The 22,723-nt window shown below is 44.2% G+C and overlaps 1 protein-coding gene across 2 annotated transcripts; it reads right to left on the bottom strand.

Annotated features, from left to right (window-relative positions):
- Nucleotides 1-210: 210 nt before the first annotated feature.
- On the bottom strand, nt 211-22,290 carry LOC109879301 (nectin-4). Of its 2 annotated transcripts, XM_020471482.2 has the most exons (13): nt 20,429-21,316; nt 19,644-19,770; nt 16,882-16,994; nt 16,701-16,776; nt 16,142-16,309; nt 15,172-15,450; nt 8,267-8,384; nt 4,630-4,781; nt 4,226-4,385; nt 4,011-4,086; nt 3,771-3,833; nt 3,203-3,382; nt 211-3,009 (listed from the first exon to the last, which is right to left on the bottom strand). In XM_020471482.2, the coding sequence occupies exons 3-13, from the start codon at nt 16,987-16,989 to the stop codon at nt 2,620-2,622; spliced, it is 1,770 nt and encodes a 589-aa protein (XP_020327071.1). In that variant the 5' UTR covers nt 16,990-16,994; nt 19,644-19,770; nt 20,429-21,316; the 3' UTR covers nt 211-2,619. The 2 variants fall into 2 exon arrangements, with proteins under 2 accessions (XP_020327071.1, XP_031688140.1); XM_031832280.1 differs by lacking the exon at nt 19,644-19,770 and having other exon boundaries at nt 20,429-22,290.
- Between the last annotated feature and the right edge of the window lie 433 nt (nt 22,291-22,723).

Genomic DNA, 22,723 nt, shown 5'->3' with positions numbered 1-22,723 from the left:
TCACAGTAACTTTATGCAGTTACAGCTAACATGACCCCCATTTTCTCCAAAACACATTACAATAGAGGCAGGATACGTGTCCACATGATTAAGCATGTATTTAATGTAGCAAAAATGACTAACTCATTTTCAACCAAATGAGCAGTTACTGTCTTTTTGCTTGGTAGGGCAGTGTACCACACAGGTTTTGAAATAATTTGGATAAATGTCAGATATAAGGCTTTTAATGATAGTCACTCCAAACCAATAATAATAATAATAGGGCCTATCACCCAGTCACTACTCAACCACGACTCAAACCCTCAAGAAGTTTATTTCACAATAATACATTGAGCAGACATACACCCTCCCTGAATGAACACATCTCCATGTTTAGAAGATATGCAGGGATGGTTTTAGTGATGTGAAACAGTTGTTGCAGATAGAAATAGAATGAATAGAGCTGACACGATTCCTTATTCTACCAATCATGTCTGTTGGACATGATACATTTCTGAATCAGAACGTTCTATATCAACATCCTTCTGAACAGGCCCCAGTTGTGGCTAATGGAGCACGTGGTTGGGTCAGGGGTTTTCACATGACCACGTGACCTCGCCAGGAAAAACTCTGCAGACCTTACAGCAAGATCCCTGAACTTTCTTCCTCTCTTGCACTATCCACTGGTGCACACCAGGGGGCGGTGTATATACTTCCAACCTCTTACATTCTATGTAGGTATTACGTTCACTCAGAAAGATAAGTGTTACAGTATTATACAACGGAAAAATTGATATAGAAAACAGAACGATATTGCTACTCTCCTAAAGAAGTACATGTGCATTAAAACAACAAAGTTCCACACATGAATCCCATACATACAGTACAAACTACAATAAGCCATTTACTGGAATACGGCGTGAAAGAAACCCACTTATAGAGATGTCGGTCGATAGCATGTCTGCGGCTGAAATGGCCTCCTATGCCGATATGGTGCACTTATTTTGACCAGGGGCTATGTAGGGGATAGGGTGCCATTTCGGATGCACTCAATGAATTATAATACAGTAGAATCAGACATAATAATACTTCATATTGGCCTACAAAGCAAAGGCTCTTTTAACTGTATGTATACAAACATAGGCATATAACAGTTTGATTGTCTAAATGTCTGGTGTAAGAAAATAGAACAATGCTTTTACATCCTCAGTTTTAGTAGACTTTCACATAGGATCTCACTGTTGTGTAAAACATTTCATATCAAAGCTGTTTTAACCTCTTGTCTAAAATGCAGTGGTGTAAACTACTTAAGTAAAAAATACTTTAAAGTACTACTTAAGTCGTTTTTGGGGTATCTGTAGTATACTATTTATATTTGACTACTTTTACTTCACTACATTCCGTAAGAAAATAATGTACTTTTTACTCCATACAATTTCCCTGACACCCAAAAGTACTCGTCACATTTTGAACATTTAGCCAGACAGGAAAATGGTCCAATTCACACACTTATCAAGGGAACATCCCTGGTTATCGCTACTGCCTTTGATCTGGAAAACTCACTAAAAAATATTTGTTTGTAAATTATGTCTGAGTGTTGGAGTATGCCCCTGTCTATCAGTACATAAAAATTTAAAAAAGCAAATCGTGTCAGGTTTGCTTAATATAAGAAATTTGAAATTAGTAATACTTTTATTTTTGATACTTAAGTATAAAAAATAAATGGAATTGCTAAAATGTACTTAAGTATATTTAAAACCAAATACTGTTACTCAAATAGTATTTTACTGGGTGAATTTCACTTGAGTAATCTTTACTTTACTCAAGTATGACAATTGGGTACTTTTTCCACAGCTAAAATGCAGTCTCATTGGCTTTTGGCATCAAAGACTATAGCGAGTTCAAAGTGTTGTTGTTTGTGCACACCGAGGTTCATGGCAAGGAGGAGTATATCTAAATAAACGCCTGCCACACTTAAAGTTAGAAAGATGGACTCAATATTAGGGTGAACAGATCCGTATGTGTTGTATCCCCTCATCCAGAGGAAAGGAGGGTGAAAGTTCACCAACACATGGATTCTTTCGAACGGGCAAGCGCTATTGGTGCTTCTGCTGAATGCCTCTTCGCTGAGTTCAGTTAGGAGTCACTGCATTTGATGATATTCAAATCTTGTTTCTCGGTTACAGTGTCCTGTCATTAAGTCTTAATAAAAAATAAAATAAATGTAAAAAAATACATATTTTTACGTTACAAAATCATGTAAAAGTCCTCTTGATGCTTCCTGTAGTGATCGTTATTGCTGTGATATTATATACAGTAAAATATTATGACTACTTCGGTCTATGTGCAACCTGACATTCATAAGCTTTTAATTTGTCCAGCTCCTCTCCTGTGAAACGTATGTGTTACTTATTTGTATCTCTACACCAATCAGAAGCGTTACCTGTTCACCAATAAGAACCTTTACCTGTTGGTTCAAAAATGTCTGAGAGCTCTAGGCGAAGGCAAGGGATGTTCTAGAAGTGAAAAGGAGGTAAACTGGCTGCCACCGGGGTATGCCACCACACCGGCGAGCGCCTATCCCAAAGTCACGACCAATCCTTGTCGTATAGTGCGTCACCTGCTCTTGCCCGGACCCATCTATACAATCTGGGCCTTATGGATGAGGGAGGCGTGTGGGGATGGGATGCCGTTGGGCCGGGGTTTGGGTCTCAGCGTTCCGTTCTGCTGGAAGTGATGGTTGTGTCCACGTTCCACGTCTGAGATCTGAGAACTGTTGTCCTGGTCTTCTGACCTTCCCTGATCTAAACAACTCATCCTGGAGCTTGTCCCCCGCTCCCCCTCCACACTTTCACCCTCCTCCTGTTCGTCGTCTGTGACAGGAGGGTAGCTGCAGCTGAGAGGGGAGTTCCGTGCATGTAAACCCCCCTCTGTTGGGATGATGACGCTGCCGTTCAGGGACCTAAGCAGCTTGGTGGACTGTTCCATTGGGAAGGGAGAGTGTTGGATTGGCAGGTGGAGACGGGTTCCCTGTGAGTCAAACAGAGACAAGGGGTAACCATGTGGTTCAAGAGAGGAAATAAATAACTAGGGCTAATTTGAGTATCACTATTAGCAACCTATACTAAACCTATACGTTTAAAAAAGGTTCTAATTTTCATAGCAATTTACAAGAAAGTGAGTATGCATTTCTTGATTCCTCATGCCTCTCACACACACTTACCAAAGACATAGTGCTATTCCGTACGTATGACTCCACCCTAAGTCTGTTCTCCTCCTCTCTGTCCATGGCTCTGTTCTCCCTCCCTCGTCGTGAAGAGTTGTTCAGAACAGGTCGACCCAGGTAGTCTAGTCCACCTCCCCCTACCAGAGTAGAGCGACTGTCCCTGATGCGCCCTGGATCCTGGGTGTGAAGGAAAGAGAGATGGAGAGAGAAAAAGAGAGAGCTTTAAAGACATCACACATTTTGCACCTAAAAGTCTGATTTAAAATGGCTTCCGAAGCGGGAGTTCCAGAACAGAAGATGGAGAGAAAGCATGAAGTCTTAATAACGTAACAGTTCATTAGTATGAAGTATAATTCATATAGGGTATGTGAGATGCACTACTTTTATTTTCAAATATAAATGTTACCACGAGAAAATAAGCTCCTTACATTTAATTTAACTACATAAAATGTTAATTAAACACTAAAATAAGATGTGCATGCCACCCAGAACTCAGAAGCCATGAATATGAAGGTTAAATCTAAAGGCTCCCCACATGCAGAGAAAGAGTGAAATTAAGACTGACCCCTAGAGAGGACAGACTGGTCCGCAGTGTCCCCTCCACTCTGAGAGGGATATTCTCCTCCATCTGAAAGAACAAGGGTTGAGAGAGGGAGGGGAGGAGAAAGGGAGGGAGAGATGACCATATTAGCTCGAGGCAAATAGATAATGCTCATGGAATTGCAAGTATTTATTTACAAAATGACTGCATGCCTAGACTGTTGAGAAGAGACCACAGATTGTAAGACATGGTAATATTATATACCTGTCCTCTAGCATCCGTACTGACTGAGTTGACTCTCCTGAAAGAGGCCTGCCTGGAGAGTGTACTGATCTCCTCCCTGAGAGAATGAGAGAAAGAGAGAAAAACATTGTTAAAATATTCTTAATTCAAAAAGCATTTACTGTTTTCACCGTAACATTTGTCATTTAGATTCTAGAACAATTTCAAGGGAGTTACTGTGAGGTTTGAAAACATACTTCTTCACATTCAATTCTCTCTCCAGTTTCTTGTTTTTGCGTTTGTGGTGACAGGTCACTGAGATTACTATGATGACCATGATGAGTAGCAGTCCTCCAGCCACCCCGCCAACTATGATCATCAGGAGACTGTTGAAAAACACCGGCTTCTGAGGAAACTCTGTGGGAAAGGGACAACAGGAAGTAATGTCATATTCACAAACATAATCAACATACACATCATATTGAATACAGGAGTGAACATGTAATCCAAATGCTTAACTGGCACCATTAATATAATATAGTTATTTTTTTAGGAAAGAAACATGGAGGCCTACAGCAACAACAAAAAAACATACATCCTGGACTACTATAAAAAAATAAGTGATTTGTTTTATATGACTCAGAGTGACAACACAACCTACCCGTCACAGTGATCTCCACCTCTGCTTTCCCGGTCCCCACAACGTTATAGGCCACACATTGGTAGGTACCAGCGTCTGTCAAACTGAGGGGCCTATTGAACAGCAGGGATCCATTCCCTGCCGTAACGCCCTTTGGTAAGTCTCCACCCTTCCTGCAGATAACAGAAATACTATAGCACTTAACGTAGGGCTTAACAGAAGAATACAGTATATCCTACAATAATGGGCTGAATTTCATGACTATTAACGCCCCAATACCACTTACTGAACCTGAACGTACCCTTTCAACACACCCAACAGTGTTGTAAAAAACACCACATTCAAAACAACAACACTAACCCGAACATCACAGCAACACATCCCAAAATACAATTGACTACTGACCACCAAACAACACTAACCGTAAAGGTCAAATGAGCACCACAAGGACATGAAGCAGGCCACAACAAACCAGGACCCGTATTCACAAAGCATCACAGAGTAGGAGTTCTGATCTAGGATCAGTCTGGGTTTTTAAATCGTGAATAAGAGGGGGGGACCTGATCCTACATCAGCACTCCTACTCTGAGACAGTGTAAATACGGGCCCAGAACTCCCAATTGAAATGTCTTATATCTGAACAATAGGCTACTATATACTTTTGAGTCCTGTTTTGGGCCTTTTGAACAGACTCTTTATGAGCCCCAATGTGCAGAAGAAAACAGAAACAGGAACCGTAAAATTTTACATAGACACAGATCACACTGCCTGATAATGTTCTAAACAAATCCACAGTGTATCCTTCCTCCCCCGTCCCATGCCCACTTTGGCTCGATACCACCCACTTCCCCCATTCCTTGTCTTTCGACCCCTCCTGTTCGGAGCCCACACTCATTCCTTTCTCTTCCCTCTCTAACCTCTCTCACCCACCCGCCCCCCCGCCCCCCCCTCCTCCCTCGTGTGAAACTGCGTCCTCTGTTTGCATTCCGCACAAGCTGCAACAGGACAATATGACAGCACGGTTATTACTTCTCCCGCTGCTTTGCATTGAGGAGTACAAAGAGGCAAACTGGTTTACCTGCTGCGTGCGTGCGGGTGGGCGTCGTGTGAGTTTTAAGGGGGAGTGAAAGTATACTACCCTACATATTTATTTGGACAGTGAAGCTAACACGTTTAATTTGGCTCTATACTCCAGCATTTTGGATTTGATATCAAATGTTTCTAAGGAGGTGACAGTACAGAATGTCACTTTTTATTTGAGAGTATTTTCATACATATGTTTTACCGTTAAGAAATTAAAGCACTTTATGTATCTAGTCCCACCATTTAAAGGTGCCATAAGTATTTGGACAAATTCACTTATAGTCTATTAAAGTAGCCAAAAGTTGGTCCCATATTCCTAGCACGCAATGAATATATCAAGCTTGTGTCTCCACAAACATGGATGCATTTTCAGTTTGTTTTGGTTGTTTTTCAGATCATGTTGTGCCCAATTTAAATTATTTTACCTTTAATTGACCCGGTTAGTCTCATTGAGATTAAATCAAATCAAAGTTTATTTGTCACGTGCGCCGAATACAACAGGTGTAGACATTACAGTGAAATGCTTACTTACAGGGTCTAACCAATAGTGCAAAAATGTATTAGGTGAACAATAGGTAAGTACAGGAATAAAACAACAGTAAAAAGACACGCTATATACAGTAGCGAGGCTTTAGAAGTAGCGAGGCTACATACAGACACCGGTTAGTCAGGCTGATTGAGGTAGTATGTACATGTAGATATGGTTAAAGTGACTATGCATATATGATGAACAGAGAGTAGCAGTAGCGTAAAAGAGGGGTTAGCGGGTGGTGGGACACAATGCAGATAGCCCGGTTAGCCAATGTGTGGGAGCACTGGTTGGTCGGGCCAATTGAGGTAGTATGTACATGAATGTATAGTTAAAGTGACTATGCATACATGATAAATAGAGAGTAGCAGCAGCGTAAAAAGGGGTTGGGGGGAGATCTGGCCGATATAGCAGCACACAAAGTTGCAGACACATTTACAACATAAAACACAAAGCACTACAGTTTAAAAAACATTTTACACATGGTTTGGGAAAGTGTGTTGCCACTAGGGGTGAAAACATTGACAGCCCCCCACTTCATGGCCCATCCCAGTGTTTAACCTAGCTTTAAACCCATTTGAAAAGGGACAAGCTCCTGTATCTACAGGACCTTTCAACAGCCCCCCCACTTCATGGCCCATCACAGTGTTTAACCTAGCTTTAAACCCATTTGAAAAGGGACGAGCTCCTGTATTTACAGGACCTTTCAACAGCCCCCCCACTTCATGGCCCATCACAGTGTTTAACCTAGCTTTAAACCCATTTGAAAAGGGACAAGCTCCTGTATTTACAGGACCTTTTAAAGCGTGTTCCAATCGGAAGGGGCAGAGAACTGTAAAAGCATTTCCCGCTAGCTCTGTACGCGCCTTAGTTTTCATTGGTCTGCTGGACAATGTAGTTACACAAATAAATGCTAGCCTCCCCTGTTATTGGTAATGGTGAGAGGTTAGCGTGTTTTGGGGGTATGATCTTTGGGCCTCTAACTTTCTTACACATCATTAAATCAGGAGCGTGAGGGCATCGTGTGTGTTTTAAGGAGGAGTGTGTTTTAAGGAGGGGTGTGTTTTAAGGAGGAGTGTAAGTAAAGCAAGGAGCGATGGAGTGTAACAAGAGATCTAAGTCTAAAGTATATAAGGGTGAGAGAGGGAATCAGTGTGGGTGTGTGAGCGTGCTGTCTGTGTGTCTAGTGTGTGTGTGTGTGTGTGTGTGTGTGTGTGTGTGCGCGTGTTACTAACACACAAACACGCCTTGCAGGTGTGTTCATGTGACTAACAGCTTAAGACTTGGTGACACATGTCTCACCCCACTAGTTTCCTTGAATTGACGTGGAAACAACGTTGATTCAACCAGTGTGTGCCCAGTTGGCCATGATCCAGTTAAACACACACACAGTACCAGTCAAAAGTTTGCACGTCGTTTTGATGTCTTGACTATTATTCTACAATGTAGAAAATAGTACAAATAAAGAAAACCCTTGAATGAGTAGGTGTGTCCAAACTTTCGACTGGTACTGTACATCGTCCGCACTAGCAGACATAGGCCTAACTGTCATCTTTTTATTAATGAAACATTTTGTGTTTGTTGTAATTTCCAGTAGATGGTTTGTTCCACCTCCACCCTCTACCACACCCGGAGAATGGTTTACTCCACCATGCGGTATGTCTTCCAAAGGTTACCAGAAACATTTGCCAGGTAGAGAAACCACAAGAACTTCAGTCAGCTCCGCCATTATGGGATTGCTTCAGCACAGCTATCATCACCGTGTAAGACAACATATCTGATACCCATGTCCCATTTGAACCTTTGTTTAACGATGTACCTCAATCAAATGATTATTGACAATGAAAACCTGGCAAGTGGAACTCATAGCAAAACTAGAAACAACTTTTGACCTCCCCCCGTTTGGCTTAGTAACACCATTAAAAACTGACTAATAGAATTACCAGTAAATCAAAACAAAAACAGATTATGCCAGACAGACAGAGCGTGAGTCAGTCGAGTCTGTCAGACAGACGGAGGCCGACAGGCAGGGAGGGCATGTGTTACCTGGTCCATGTGAAACTCTGTGGTTTGGGGTTTCCTCCACTGACACAGCTGAGGGCAGCTCCCTCCAGACCAGCATACCAGTTATGATTAAACCCAGAGATCTCTGCATTGGGAGGATCTTCAATCGAGAAACAAGATCAGAGAGCAATTGATTTTAACACACATGGACAATGCTACTTCATGATAATATCCCATGTGTAGGCTTCACCAGGTCATTTGTCTGTGCATATTATTTACTAGCATGGTATAGCTATTTGCCTTGTAACTGCAGGTACACATTTCTGTAGCCTAATACAAGCTTGGTTTAATTCATAGTAGATATGGCAGCCAATGAGAGGGGCCCTCAAGAACGTTTTTCATTTCATTGAACAAAATTGGTGGGGATTAGCTTCAGATCTAGCTGGCTAGCTAGCAAAAAATCTGAACTCTGGCTAAAATGGAATGTAGGTATAAATCTGGGGCTGAAAAGGAAGAACAGGATGAAGAGACTTGGTCATATGTGCCCATAACACATTTATTTAGTAAAGTTGAGCAACATGAGAAGATTGAGACTAACAACAACGTCCCTGACACTGAATCTGGTGACCGTGACAATGACAGGAGCAGCAGCTGCATGGCAGCGTCAAGTGAGGAAGGGAGGAAAGACAGTGTTATAATGAATTGAATTATTATTCTAATAAATATGCCATTTATAGGTTACACCACATCACCACATCATGCCAAAGGGGGAGGAGTTGCAGTCTACTGCAGAGATAGCCTGCAAAGTAATGTCATACTTTCCAGGTCCATACCCAAACAGTTCGAACTACTAATTAAAAAAATTACTCTCTCCAGAAATAAGTCTCTCACTGTTGGCGCCTGCTACCGACCCCCCTCAGCTCCCAGCTGTGCCCTGGACACCATTTGTGAATTGATCACCCCCCATCTAGCTTCAGAGTTTGTTCTGTTAGGTGACCTAAACTGGGATATGCTTAACACCCCGGCAGTCCTACAATCTAAGCTAGATGCCCTCAATCTCACACAAATCATCAAGGAACCCACCAGGTACAACCCTAAATCTGTAAACAAGGGCACCCTCATAGACGTCATCCTGACCAACTGGCCCTCCAAATACAACTCCGCTGTCTTCAACCAGGATCTCAGCGATCACTGCCTCATTGCCTGTATCCGCAGTCAAACGACCACCCCTCATCACTGTCAAACGCTCCCTAAAACACTTATGCGAGCAGGCCTTTCTAATCGACCTGGCCCGGGTATCCTGGAAGGATATTGACCTCATCCCGTCAGTTGAGGATGCCTGGTCATTCTTTAAAAGTAACTTCCTCACCATTTTAGATAAGCATGCTCCGTTCAAAAAATGCAGAACTAAGAACAGATATAGCCCTTGGTTCACTCCAGACCTGACTGACCTCGACCAGCACAAAAACATCCTGTGGCGGACTGCAATAGCATCGAATAGTCCCCGCGATATGCAACTGTTCAGAGAAGTCAGGAACCAATACACGCAGTCAGTCAGGAAAGCCAAGGCCAGCTTCTTCAGGCAGAAATTTGCATCCTGTAGCTCTAACTCCAAAAAGTTCTGGGACACTAAAGTCCATGGAGAACAAGAGCACCTCCTCCCAGCTGCCCACTGCACTGAGGCTAGGTAACACGGTCACCACCGATAAATCCATGATTATCGAAAACTTCAACAAGCATTTCTCAACGGCTGGCCATGCCTTCCTCCTGACTACTCCAACCTCGGGCAACAGCTCCGCCCCCCCCCCCCCAGCTACTCGCCCAAGCCTCTCCAGGTTCTCCTTTGTCGCCGCCAGGTTCTCCTTTGCCGCCGCAATTGTCGCAACCCCTATTACCAGCCTGTTCAACCTCTCTTTCATATCGTCTGAGATCCCCAAGGATTGGAAAGCTGCCGCAGTCATCCCCCTCTTCAAAGGGGGAGACACCCTGGACCCAAACTGTTACAGACCTATATCCATCCTGCCCTGCCTATCTAAGGTCTTCGAAAGCCAAGTCAACAAACAGGTCACTGACCATCTCGAATCCCACCGTACCTTCTCCGCTGTGCAATCTGGTTTCCGAGCCGGTCACGGGTGCACCTCAGCCACGCTCAAGGTACTAAACGATATCATAACCACCATGGATAAAAGACAGTACTGTGCAGCCGTCTTCATCGACCTGGCCAAGGCTTTCGACTCAGTCAATCACCATATTCTTATCGGCAGACTCAGTAGCCTCGGTTTTTCTAATGACTGCCTTGCCTGGTTCACCAACTACTTTTCAGACAGAGTTCAGTGTGTCAAATCGGAGGCCATGTTGTCCGGTCCTCTGGCAGTCTCTATGGGGGTGCCACAGGGTTCAATTCTCAGGCCGACTCTTTTCTCTGTATATATCAATGATGTTGCTCTTGCTGCAGGCGATTCCCTGATCCACCTCTACGCAGACGATACCATTCTGTACACTTCTGGCCCTTCCTTGGACACTGTGCTATCTAACCTCCAAACAAGCTTCAACGCCATACAACACTCCTTCCGTGGCCTCCAACTGCTCTTAAACGCTAGTAAAACCAAATGCATGCTTTTCAACCGTTCGCTGCCTGCACCCGCATGCCCGACTAGCATCACCACCCTGGATGGTTCCGACCTAGAATATGTGGACATCTATAAGTACCTAGGTGTCTGGCTAGACTGTAAACTCTCCTTCCAGACTCATATCAAACATCTCCAATCTAAAATCAAATCTAGAGTCGGCTTTCTATTCCGCAACAAAGCCTCCTTCACTCACGCCGCCAAACTTACCCTAGTAAAACTGACTATCCTACCGATCCTTGACTTCGGCGATGTCATCTACAAAATAGCTTCCAATACTCTACTCAGCAAACTGGATGCAGTTTATCAAATCAAATCAAATTTATTTATATAGCCCTTCGTACATCAGCTGATATCTCAAAGTGCTGTACAGAAACCCAGCCTAAAACCCCAACAGCAAGCAATGCAGGTGTAGAAGCACGGTGCCATCCATCACAGTGCCATCCGTTTTGTTACTAAAGCACCTTCTACCACCCACCACTGCGATCTGTATGCTCTAGTCGGCTGGCCCTCGCTACATATTCGTCGACAGACCCACTGGCTCCAGGTCATCTACAAGTCCATGCTAGGTAAAGCTCCGCCTTATCTCAGTTCACTGGTCACGATGGCAACACCCACCCGTAGCACGCACTCCAGCAGGTGTATCTCACTGATCATCCCTAAAGCCAACACCTCATTTGGCCGCCTTTCGTTCCAGTTCTCTGCTGCCTGTGACTGGAACGAATTGCAAAAATCGCTGAAGTTGGAGACTTTTATCTCCCTCACCAACTTCAAACATCTGCTATCTGAGCAGCTAACCGATCACTGCAGCTGTACATAGTCTATCGGTAAATAGCCCACCCAATTTACCTACCTCATCCCCATACTGTTTATATTTATTTACTTTTCTGCTCTTTTGCACACCAGTATCTCTACCAGTACATGACCATCTGATCATTTATCACTCCCGTGTTAATCTGCAAAATTGTAATTATTTGCCTACCTCCTCATGCCTTTTGCACACAATGTATATAGACTCTCTTTTTTTCTACTGTGTTATTGACTTGTTAATTGTTTACTCCATGTGTAACTCTGTGTTGTCTGTTCACACTGCTATGCTTTATCTTGGCCAGGTCGCAGTTGTAAATGAGAACTTGTTCTCAACTAGCCTACCTGGTTAAATAATAAAACATTAAAAAAGATTCGTACATGCATAATATTTACGGCATGGTTATGCTATATACAGTGCATTCAAAGTACTCAGACCCCTTGTTACGTTATAGCCTTATTCTAAAATTGATTAAATCATTAATTTTCCCTCAACAATCTACACACAATACACCATAATGACAAAGCAAAAAGAGGTTTTTAGAAATGTTTGCTAATTTATAACATTTTTTAAACTTAAATATCACATTTACATACGTATTCAGACCCTTTCAGTACTTTGTTGATGCACCTTTGGCAGTGATTACAGCCTCAAGTCTTCTTGGGTATGACTCTACAAGTTTGGCACACCTGTATTTGGGGAGTTTCTCCCATTCTTCTCTGCAGATCCTCTCAAGATCTTTCAGGTTGGATGGGGAGTGTTGCTGCACAGGTATTTTCAGGTCTTTCCAGATGTTCAAGTCCGGGCTCTGGCTGGGCCACTCAAGTACATTCAGAGACTTGTCCCAAGGCCGCTCCTGCATTGTCTGTGTGCTTAGGGTCATTGTCCTGTTGGAAGGGTAACCTTTGGTCTGAGCGCTCTGGAGCAGGTTTTCATCGAGGATCTCTCTATACTTTGCGCCGTAAATTTTTCCCCTCGATCCTGACTAGTCTCCCAGTCCCTGCCGCGAAAAAACATCCCCAAGTGCTGCCACCACCAAGCTTCACCGTAGGGATGGTGCAAGGTTTCCTCCAGATGTAAAGCTTGGCAAAGAGTTCAATCTTGGTTTCATCAGACCAGAGAATCTTGTTTCTCATGGTCTGAGAGTCTTTAGGTGCCTTTTGGCAAACTCCAAGCGGGCTGTCATGTGCCTTTTAAAGGCTTGATTGGTTGAGTGCTGCAGAGATGGTTGTCCTTCTGGAAGGTTCTCCCATCTCCACAGAGGAAATCTGGAGCTCTGTCAGTGCTGGTCACCTGAGGCTGCTGCGTTCTTGGGGACCTTTAATACTGCAGACATTGAATGTTACCGTTCCCCAGATATGTGCCTCGACACAATACTGTCTTGGAGCTATACGGACAATTCCTTTGACCTCATGGCTTGGTTTTTGCTCGGACATGCACTGTCAACTGTGGGACCTTATATAGACAGGTGTGTGCCTTTCCAAATCATGTCCAATCAATTGAATTTACCACAGGTGGACTACAATCAAGTTATAGAAACATCTCAAGGATGATCAATGGAAACAGGTGGCACCTGAGCTCAATTTTAAGTCTCATAGCAAGGGGTCTGAATACTTATGTAAATAAGTAAAAACATGTTTTTGCGTGGTCATTATAGAGTATTGTGTGTAGATTGATGAGGGGAAAATGCAGTTTAATCCATGTAAGAATGAGGCTGTAACGTAACAAAATGTGGAAAAAGTCAAGGGGTCTGAATACTTTAAATGCACTGTACACTATATATACACTAAAGTATGTGGACACCCCTTCAAATTAGTGGATTCGGCTATTTCAGCCACACCCGTTGCTGACAGGTGTATAAAACCGAGCACACAGCCATGCAATCTACATAGACCAACATTGGCAGTAGAATGGCCTTAATGAAGAGCTCAGTGACTTTCAATGTGGCACTGTCATAGGATGCCACCTTTTCAACAAGTCAGTTTGTCTCATTTCTGCCCTGCTAGAGCTGCCCCAGTCAACTGTAAGTGCTGTTATTGTGAAATGGAAATTTCTTGGAGCAACAACGGCTCAGCCGCGAAGTGGTAGGCCCGACAAGCTCACAGAACGGGACCGCCGAGTGCTGAAGCACTTAGCGTGTAAAAATCGTCTGTCCTCGGTTGCAATACTCACTACCGAGCTTCAAACTGCCTCTGGACGCAACATCAACACAATAACTGACTATCGAGAGCGTCACGTAATGGGTTTCCATGGCCGAGCAGCCGCACACACAAACCCAAGATCACCATGCCCAATGCCAAGCGTCGGCTGGAGTGGTGTAAAGTTTGCCGCCATTGGACTCTGGAGCAGTGGAAACATGTTCTCTGGAGTGATGAATCACGCTTCACCATCTGGCAGTCATACGGACAAATCTGGGTTTGGCAGATGCCAGGAGAACGCTACCTGCCCCAATGCATAGTGCCAACTGTTACGGTTGGTGGAGGTGGAATAATGGTCTGGGGCTGTTTTTCATGGTTCGGGCTAGGCCCCTTAGTTCCAGTGAAGAGAGATCTTAACACTACAGCATACAATGACTTTCTAGACGAGTCTATGCTTCTAACTTTGTGGCAACAGCTTGGTGAAGGACCCTTTCCTGTTTCAGCATGACAATTCCCCAGTGCACAAAGCGAGGTCCATTCAGAAATGGTTTGTCTAGATCGGTGTGGGAGACCTTGACTGGCCTGCACAAAGCCTTGACCTCAACCCCATCGAACACCTATGGGATGAATTGGAACGCTGACTGTGAGCCAGGCCTAATCGCCCAACATCAGTGCCTGACCGCACTAATGCTCTTGTGGCTGAATGGAAGCAAGTCCCCGCAGCAATGTTCCAACATCCAGTGGAAAGCCTTCCCAGAAGAGTGGAGGCTGTCATAGCAGCACAGGGGGGGGACGAACTCCATATTAATGCCCATGATTTTGGAATGAGTTGTTTGACGAGCAGGTGTCCACATACTTTTGGTCATGTTGTGTAGCTATTTGTCTTGTAACTGCTGGTACGTGTTTCTTTAGCCTTATCCAAGTTTGTGTTCATCATGGTAGATACAACTTCCTTAATCATTGGTTAATTATAGTAAAAAGCAATATACTCTGACTTGGGAAATCAGGTAGTGATTTCCCATACTGAGTAAGATTTTACACACAGGAGGGGTCCCTGGCTATGCCTCACAAGCTCTGACCCTGGTAAACACCCTTTTTATGGACTCAAAGTCCACATGTTCTGGTGGTCTAGGTACACCAAGACCCGGGTTTGATCCCTTTCCCACTTTGTGTCCTCCTAATCTAGCCCCCCCTTTTTTCTAATCTGTCTAAATAAAAAAGCAAAAAGCAATTTGGAATGAAGCATAAGAGGTCAGAGGTCAAGCATAAAACATATATGACTTGTTAGCTGGTTTAATAAATAATTGGCGACCAAACTCAATGAGCTGTGCATAAAGTATCTAGAATCGTAGCTATCGTGGAGTCTGAACTCACAGTGCACCACCAGGTTGTTGGTGATCCTGCGGGGTTCCTTCAGAGCACGGTGCCTCACCAGACAGTCCAGCCTCATCCCGTTCATACTCCTCAGGGGGTGCAGGGAGAAGTGGGTGGAGACTGACCCGCCCACCGAACTCCTATTCTGTGACAGGCCCGTCAGGTCTGTGTCCCAGTTGAGGATGGGCGGGGGGCGGGCCACGGAGCGGCAGGAGGCAGCCAATCGAAAGGACTGGCCCTCGACAAGAATTACAGGGTCCAGGGAGGAGATGGGCGTGGCTGTGGGGGTCAAGGGTCAAATGTCAAGAACGGTCACTTGTCAGACTTTCTTCAGGGACAGGAAGCAACTAATCACTGGTCTTAGTGTTTGTGGAGGTGACTTTAGGACTAATCTTAGAACTGGTCTTAGTTGTTAGTTGGAGGTTAAGCTGTTCCTAGTTCAGTGACATGATGTTTCAGGGGGTGGTAATCACCAAGCACTGCAATAGGATCAGCTTAACCTCCAACTAACAACTAAGACCAGTTTGACATGATCCAAGCTGAGATCTAATCTTCTCCATTAGGTAGGTGTTTAAAAAACCCTAGATCAGCTCTTTGAGGAAACTTGATCCTAAAAACCTCAGACAGCTGGAAAAAACTGACTGTCACAAGAACAGTTCTTAATCGTTTACTGATCTTGTGGCTTATATGAATATTATTACCATAACGGAAGCTAATGTTTTAGCTAGTAATACTACAACTGACACCTGTTCCCATCATCATCATTATCAACATCATCCTCATCATCATCCTAATTATCATCAACATCCTCATCAGCATCAACTTCATCCTAATTATCACCATCATCATCATCATCATCCCACCAATCAGCCATTACTCTTTCCATTAAAAGATATAGGCCATAAAAGGACGTTATACTCTGTCAAAAAAGTGACACAATGAGTAAGGGGAAGGAAGGGGAGGAACTTACTCCACACGGTGAGTGACAGCTGTTGTTCAAAGTTCCCCGAGGGGAAGGTGCTGATGTGACAGTTGTACCTGCCCTCATCTGACTCCACAGTGTTCATGATGATCAGAGACGAGTCCACTGTGGGCTCACTGCTGCCGAACCGCACACGCCCCGAGTACTGACCAAACTCTGAGAGAGGGGGGGAGGAGGAGAGAGATAGAGAGGGGGGAGGAGGAGAGAGATAGAGAGGGGAAGTGAGATATGGGGGAGGCAAAAAGAGAGAGATGGAGAAGTAGCTAGGTTTAAAGTGCAAGTGTAGTTTTGTCATCTACTTTCAATTCAACTTCTGGGGCTTTGAGTGTTAGCAAAGAGGGTGAACTACCAATGCATTGTAGTGTCCTCGCTATGTGAGCCAGGTTACCATTCCCACCAAGTGGGTTAACCCTATTGGCCCAATGCGTACGGTGTTTCCCTTTCAACCAGCGACCCGGGTTCGCTTTCCGGCCGCGGCGTTCGCTACAATAATATAAAGAGAAAGATGGTTGTGACGACTGTAACACCTACTGTATACGTGTCCTACCTGTTTGTCCGGCAGTGTGGTGTACTGTGATGATCTGGTCCTTGGTACCATCTGCTCTCTCCTTGGTCCAGGTGACCTGTGACAAGGCGAGGCAACATCATGTTAGGGACAACTTTTCTAAGATAATGCTCTGTACAACATATCTGGTTTTATGGGTACTGTCATGAATTATGCTTCAGACCTGAACCACCACCTGGCCCACTTCCACCTTGAACCGGCAGGGCAGCCGGGTCTCAACCTCGGTCAAGGACTGCACAGGAGATTGTTGCTCAAAGTCCCCCTGCACCATAGCAACTGGGGAAGAAAGAGGAAGGGTGGGAAGGAGGAGAAAGGGAGGAAGAAGGGGGGGGGGGACTTAATTGATGACTTTATTGTCCCCTTGGGGTAAATGTGTGTGGCATCTTAAACATCATTATAGAAAACACAAAATAAAGACAATTATAATATAGCGAAATACAATACAATGTCACAGTGTAGAGTATAGAGAGAGAGCAGAAAGATAGAGGTTAAGAGAAAGAGAGGGTGTGAGAGAAAGAACATTTCCTCTCTAGGTTTCGGCCTTTCTAGGGAGTTTTTCCTAGCCACCGTGCTTCTACACCTGCATTGCTTGCTGTTTGGGGTTTTAGGCTGGGTTTCTGTACAGCACTTTGAGATATCAGCTGATGTACGAAGGGCTATATAAATACATTTGATTTGATTTGAACAGCGAGAGATTGAGAGGGGGGGTGGAGAAAGAGCAGAGAGATAGAGGTTGAGAGAGGGGGGTAGAAAGAGCAGAGAGAGGTTGAGAGGGGGGGGTGGAGAAAGAGCAGAGATAGACGTTGAGAGGGGGGGGGGGAAAGAGCAGAGAGATAGACGTTGAGAGAGAGAGAGGGGGTGGAGAAATAGCAGAGAGATAGACGTTGAGAGAGAGAGAGGGGGTGGAGAAATAGCAGAGAGATAGACGTTGAGAGGGGGGGGGGGATTAGCAGAGAGATAGACGTTGAGAGAGGGGGGGGGAGAAATAGCAGAGAGAGAGGGGGGAGCAGAAGGATTGAGGTTGAGAGAGAGAGAATGAGAGGTTGAAAGACATTAGGGAGACTGTACACTGAACCATGACTGAGGATTAGTACCCTGACCCTCTTCTCAGTATCCTTCCGTATACTTTAGGGGATGAACGACAGAAAGTATGAGAAGAGAAGAGGTGTAGAGAACAGAGAGATGTGGAAAGTTTGTTTGCAAAGAAGATAGAGAGGCCAAGAGATGGGGGGGAGGAATTTAAGAGAGCACCACAAAGAAAAGGAGGCAGTCAGAGGGAGGACGGAGAGAAACAGGTGTATGAAAGCCAGTGATTAGATGAGAAGACATGTTGCTTGACTTGTTGCACTAGTTAACTGTCCATACCAATTCATAGTGAACCCTTTAGTGTCCAGAGAAACACACCTCACACACACGTATGCGTGTACGCACACACACATGCATATACACGCATATAAAACTTTTTTTTTTAAAGAAACGTCCTCTCACTGTCAACTGTGTTTATTTTCAGCAAACTTAACATGTGTAAATATTTGTATGAACATAACAAGATTCAGCAAATGAGACATAAACTGAACAAGTTCCACAGACGTGACTAACAGAAATGGAATAATGTGTCCCTGAACAAAGGGGGGGTCAAAATCAAAAGTAACAGTCTAGTATCTGGTGTGGCCACCAGCTGCAATAAGTACTGCAGTGCATCTTCTCATGGACTGCACCAGATTTGCCAGGTCTTGCTGTGTGATGTAACTTCACTCTTCAACCAAGGCACCTGCAAGTTCCCGGACATTTCTGGGGGGGGGGGGAATGGCCCTAGTCCTCACCCTCCGATCCAACGGATCCCAGGCATACTCAATAGGATATAGGATTGAGATCCAGGCTCTTCGCTGGCCATGGTAGAATAATTCCATGTCTTCCCTGTAACGCACAGCGTTGAGATTGCCTGCAATGACAACAAGCTCAGTCCGATGATGCTGTGACACACCCTCCACCTCCAAATCGATCCCGCTCCAGAGTACAGGCCTCGGTGTAATGCTTATTCCTTCGACGATAAATGCGAATCTGACCATCACCCTTGGTGAGACAAAACCACGACTCGTCAGTGAAGAGCACTTTTTGCCAGTCCTGTCTGCTCCAGCGATGGTGGGTTTGTGCCCATAGGCGATGTTGTTGCCGGAGATGTCTGGTGAGGACCTGCCTTACAACAGGTCTACAAGCCCTCAGTCCAGCCTCTCTCAGCCTATTGCGGACAGTCTGAGCACTGATGGAGGGATTGTGTGTTCTTGGTGTAACTCGGGCAGTTGTTGTTGCCATCCTGTACCTGTCCCGCAGGTGTGATGTTCGGATGTACCGATACTGTGCAGGTGTTGTTACACGTGGTCTGCCACTGAGAGGACGATCAGCTGTCCGTCCTGTCTCTCTGTAACGCTGTCTTAGGCGTCTCACAGTATAGGCATTGCAATTTATTGCCCTAGCCACATCTGCAGTCCTCATGCCTTCTTGCAGCATGCCTAAGGCACGTTCATGCAGATGAGCAGGGACCCTGGGCATCTTTGTTTTGGTGTTTTTCAGAGTCAGTAGAAAGGCCTCTTTAGTGTCCTAAGTTTTCAAAACTGTGACCTTAATTGCCTACCGTCTGTAAGCTGTTAGTGTCTTAACGACCGTTCCATAGGTGCATGTTCATTAATTGTTTATGTATGGTTCATTGAACAAGCATGGGAAACAGTTTTTAAACCCTTTACAATTTAGATCTGTGAAGTTAGTTGGATTTTCACAAATTATCTTTGAAAGACAGGGTCCTGAAAAATGGACGTTTCTTTTTTTGCTGAGTTTACATATATATACACACACACACACACGTGCGTATGCATGCACGCGCACATGCACAACCTGTGGGTTTTCAGGTAGAACTGTAAACTCACTAACCTATTTGATGTAGACATAACCAGTAATGCTACATCATCTATAATGTCACACTGTTCTGCCAAGTCACAACATTGTTGATCCTCAAGGAATGAAGTCCTGATTGCCATCTGACTGCCTCTCATCCTCTCTGTGCATGAATAGATACACATTGTCACATTGGGGACACACACACACACACACACACACACACACACACACACAGTCAGCCTCTATGTCTCAGCCTCACACAAACAATGTCTCTGTATTCTTAATGCATAACAGTCATTATACATCAGCATCTATAAATACAGTAGAGAACGATAGACGCCGGCTGCAATCCTTCTCTGATCCCCATACAGACATACTTGTGTGTGTGTGTGTGTGTGTGTGCATGTGCGTGGGGGGGGGGGGAGAGATAGAGAGAAAAGGAAAGGAGTCAGACTGAATAGTAAACATGAGGGAGGGAAATTGATTAACCGTAACCTGTTTTTCCAGAAATATCAGACAACTCCTCAAGTGTTGTTCATCTAATCCAGAAAAGACGAACCCAAGAAGCTGGACAAGAGCCAAAGTTGGCAGTAGCCTACTTTTAGAATTACATTTAAAAAACTACTTGGTAGGTAAATTACTCAAATAAATCGGACAACAGGTAAACCAAAATAAAAACGCAGAGCTTTAGTTAACTTTCAATATATTTGTCATTATTATGTGAAACTTTCTTAGCAAATTATATTGCCTTACTTAGTCCTATTGCAGTGTTACTCTTCCTCATGGTCTAAACATTAAACCATTAATAAATGACTTACTGAAACTCCCAAGGATCCACAGCAGCGGTGTCAGTCCGCCCAGGAGTGATGTCATTCTCCCCGGTTCGGTGGAGTGGTCCGCCCGACTGCTCCTTGATAGTCCTGAATACGGCTAAAGGTGTGTGGTCTATTACAATGCTGGAATCAGTCAGGACATTGGTCCAAGAAGTCCCACTCCTCCTCAGACAGTCAACTTTCTTTCATCCAATTCCAAATTGAAGACAAGTGTAAAGAAGTGTAAAAGCAGTATAGATCTTAGGTATAACCAACGTTTATAATTCAATAATATGTTGTATGCTGCGGTTGGTCCATCTTACTCCAATAAATCCTTTGGAAAGTTGCTCTCCCTCTGTGCGAAACTTGTTGCCCATTCCTTTTTGCGTTTTGGCAAAATAATAATTGACGGCTAATGAAATAAACAGCGTATGTTGTTTCTTTCATACCATATTCTGACTTCACAAAAGTAGGAGTGGTTCAGCCTACCTGTTTTCTTGGATACACCTGTTGCAAGCGCTCTCTCTCTCTCTGACACACACACACACCTGGGAAGTCACCTTTCCAGTTTAGTTAAAGCAACAAACTGTTCTTTTCATACCTGTACATGGAGAAGAAGAAAACTTCCAAGATAGCTGTATCCTATCTACAATATACCATGATCTAGGTGTATCCTATCTACAATATACCATGATCTAGGTGTATCCTATCTACAATATACCATGATCTAGGTGTATCCTATCTACAATATACCATGATCTAGGTGTATCCTATCTACAATATACCATGATCTAGGTGTATCCTATCTACAATATACCATGATCTAGGTGTATCCTATCTACAATATACCATGATCTAGGTGTATCCTATCTACAATATACCATGATCTCCATCTATCCCTTTAGGCACCAGAAAAAAATTAATAGTTTCATTGCTTGACATCTACATAAGTGGGGTAATTTCAGGAGCTGTGGATGAAAAAGAGTTGAAAGGTAAGGGAAATGTTTCCCATTTTAGCTCCGGCAGAATGACATCTCTACTGAAAGGGTTCAAGAAGGATGTCAACCTCTAAAACAGTTAGGAGCCCTCAGGCATTTTCAGTAGGGTAAATGGACTACCCTTTACATACTCCCTCTTCACCGTTTCCTCCTTTCCATTGACAGTGGTCATGTAGCTGTTACAGCATCGTCGCCATCCTGTGGTATACACTCAGCATTACATGTCAACTACATCAGACATTGCGTTAGGCTTAGCCCAGCGTTTCCCAAACCGGGTCCTGGGGACCACGCACTTTTTGGTTTTTGCCATAGCACTACACAGCTGATTCAAATAATGAACTAGTCATCAAGCTTTGATTATTTGAATTAGCTGTGTAGTGCTTGGGCAAAAAAACTAAATGTGCACCCTTTGGGGTCCCCGGGAACGAGTTTAGGAAATGCTGGCTTAGCCCTTAGCCTCTGCCGAATCCTCAGGCCAACAACCGGATGTTCCGGTTTTCAGGGGAAATGGAAAGAGAGCTGTGACACGACTACCGCTTTTGTATTTTAATAAGGTAACGCTCCATCTTAACTCCTCCAACAGGTGTAGACTTTTCCGGGAAATGCTTACTTTACGAGCCCTTTCCCAACAATGTCAAAAGGTATGAAACATTTGCAAAAAAATGTTTTTAAAGGAAAAGGTAACCATAAAATTACAATAACGAGGAGGAGGAGTACCAGTACAGAGTCAATGTGAAGGAGTACAAGGTAGTTGAGATAATACGTACATGTAGGTAGGGGTAAAAGTAACTAGGCAATCAGGATAGATAATAAACAGAGTAGCAGCATATGTGAAGATTGTGAAAATGTGTCTATGTGCCTATGTGCGAGTGTGTGTGTGTGAGCGTGTATTGTGTGTGTGTGAGCGTGTGTGTGTGTGTGTGTGTGTGAGCATGTGTGTGTGTGAGCGTGTATGTGTGTGTGTGAGCGTGTGTGTGTGTGTGTGAGCGTGTATGTGTGTGTGTGTGTGAGCGTGTGTGTGTGTGTGTGTGTGAGAGCGTGTGTGTGTGTGAGCGTGTATGTGTGTGTGTGAGCATGTATGTGTGTGTGTGAGCGTTTGTGTGTGTGTGAGCTTGTGTGTGTGTGAGCGTGTATGTGTGTGTGTGAGCGTGTGTGTGTGTGTGTGAGCGTGTGTGTGTGAGCGTGTATGTGTGTGTGTTGCGTGTGTGTGAGCGTGTATGTGTGTGAGAGTGTGTGTGTGTGTGAGCGTGTATGTGTCTGTGTGAGCGTGTATGTGTGTGTGTGAGCGTGAGTGTATGAGTGT

Source organism: Oncorhynchus kisutch, linkage group LG9 (assembly GCF_002021735.2).
Source record: "Oncorhynchus kisutch isolate 150728-3 linkage group LG9, Okis_V2, whole genome shotgun sequence".
Classification (NCBI taxonomy): domain Eukaryota; kingdom Metazoa; phylum Chordata; class Actinopteri; order Salmoniformes; family Salmonidae; genus Oncorhynchus; species Oncorhynchus kisutch.
Note: the sequence above shows the minus strand (reverse complement) of the source record. Positions and strands in the feature narration are given on the sequence as shown.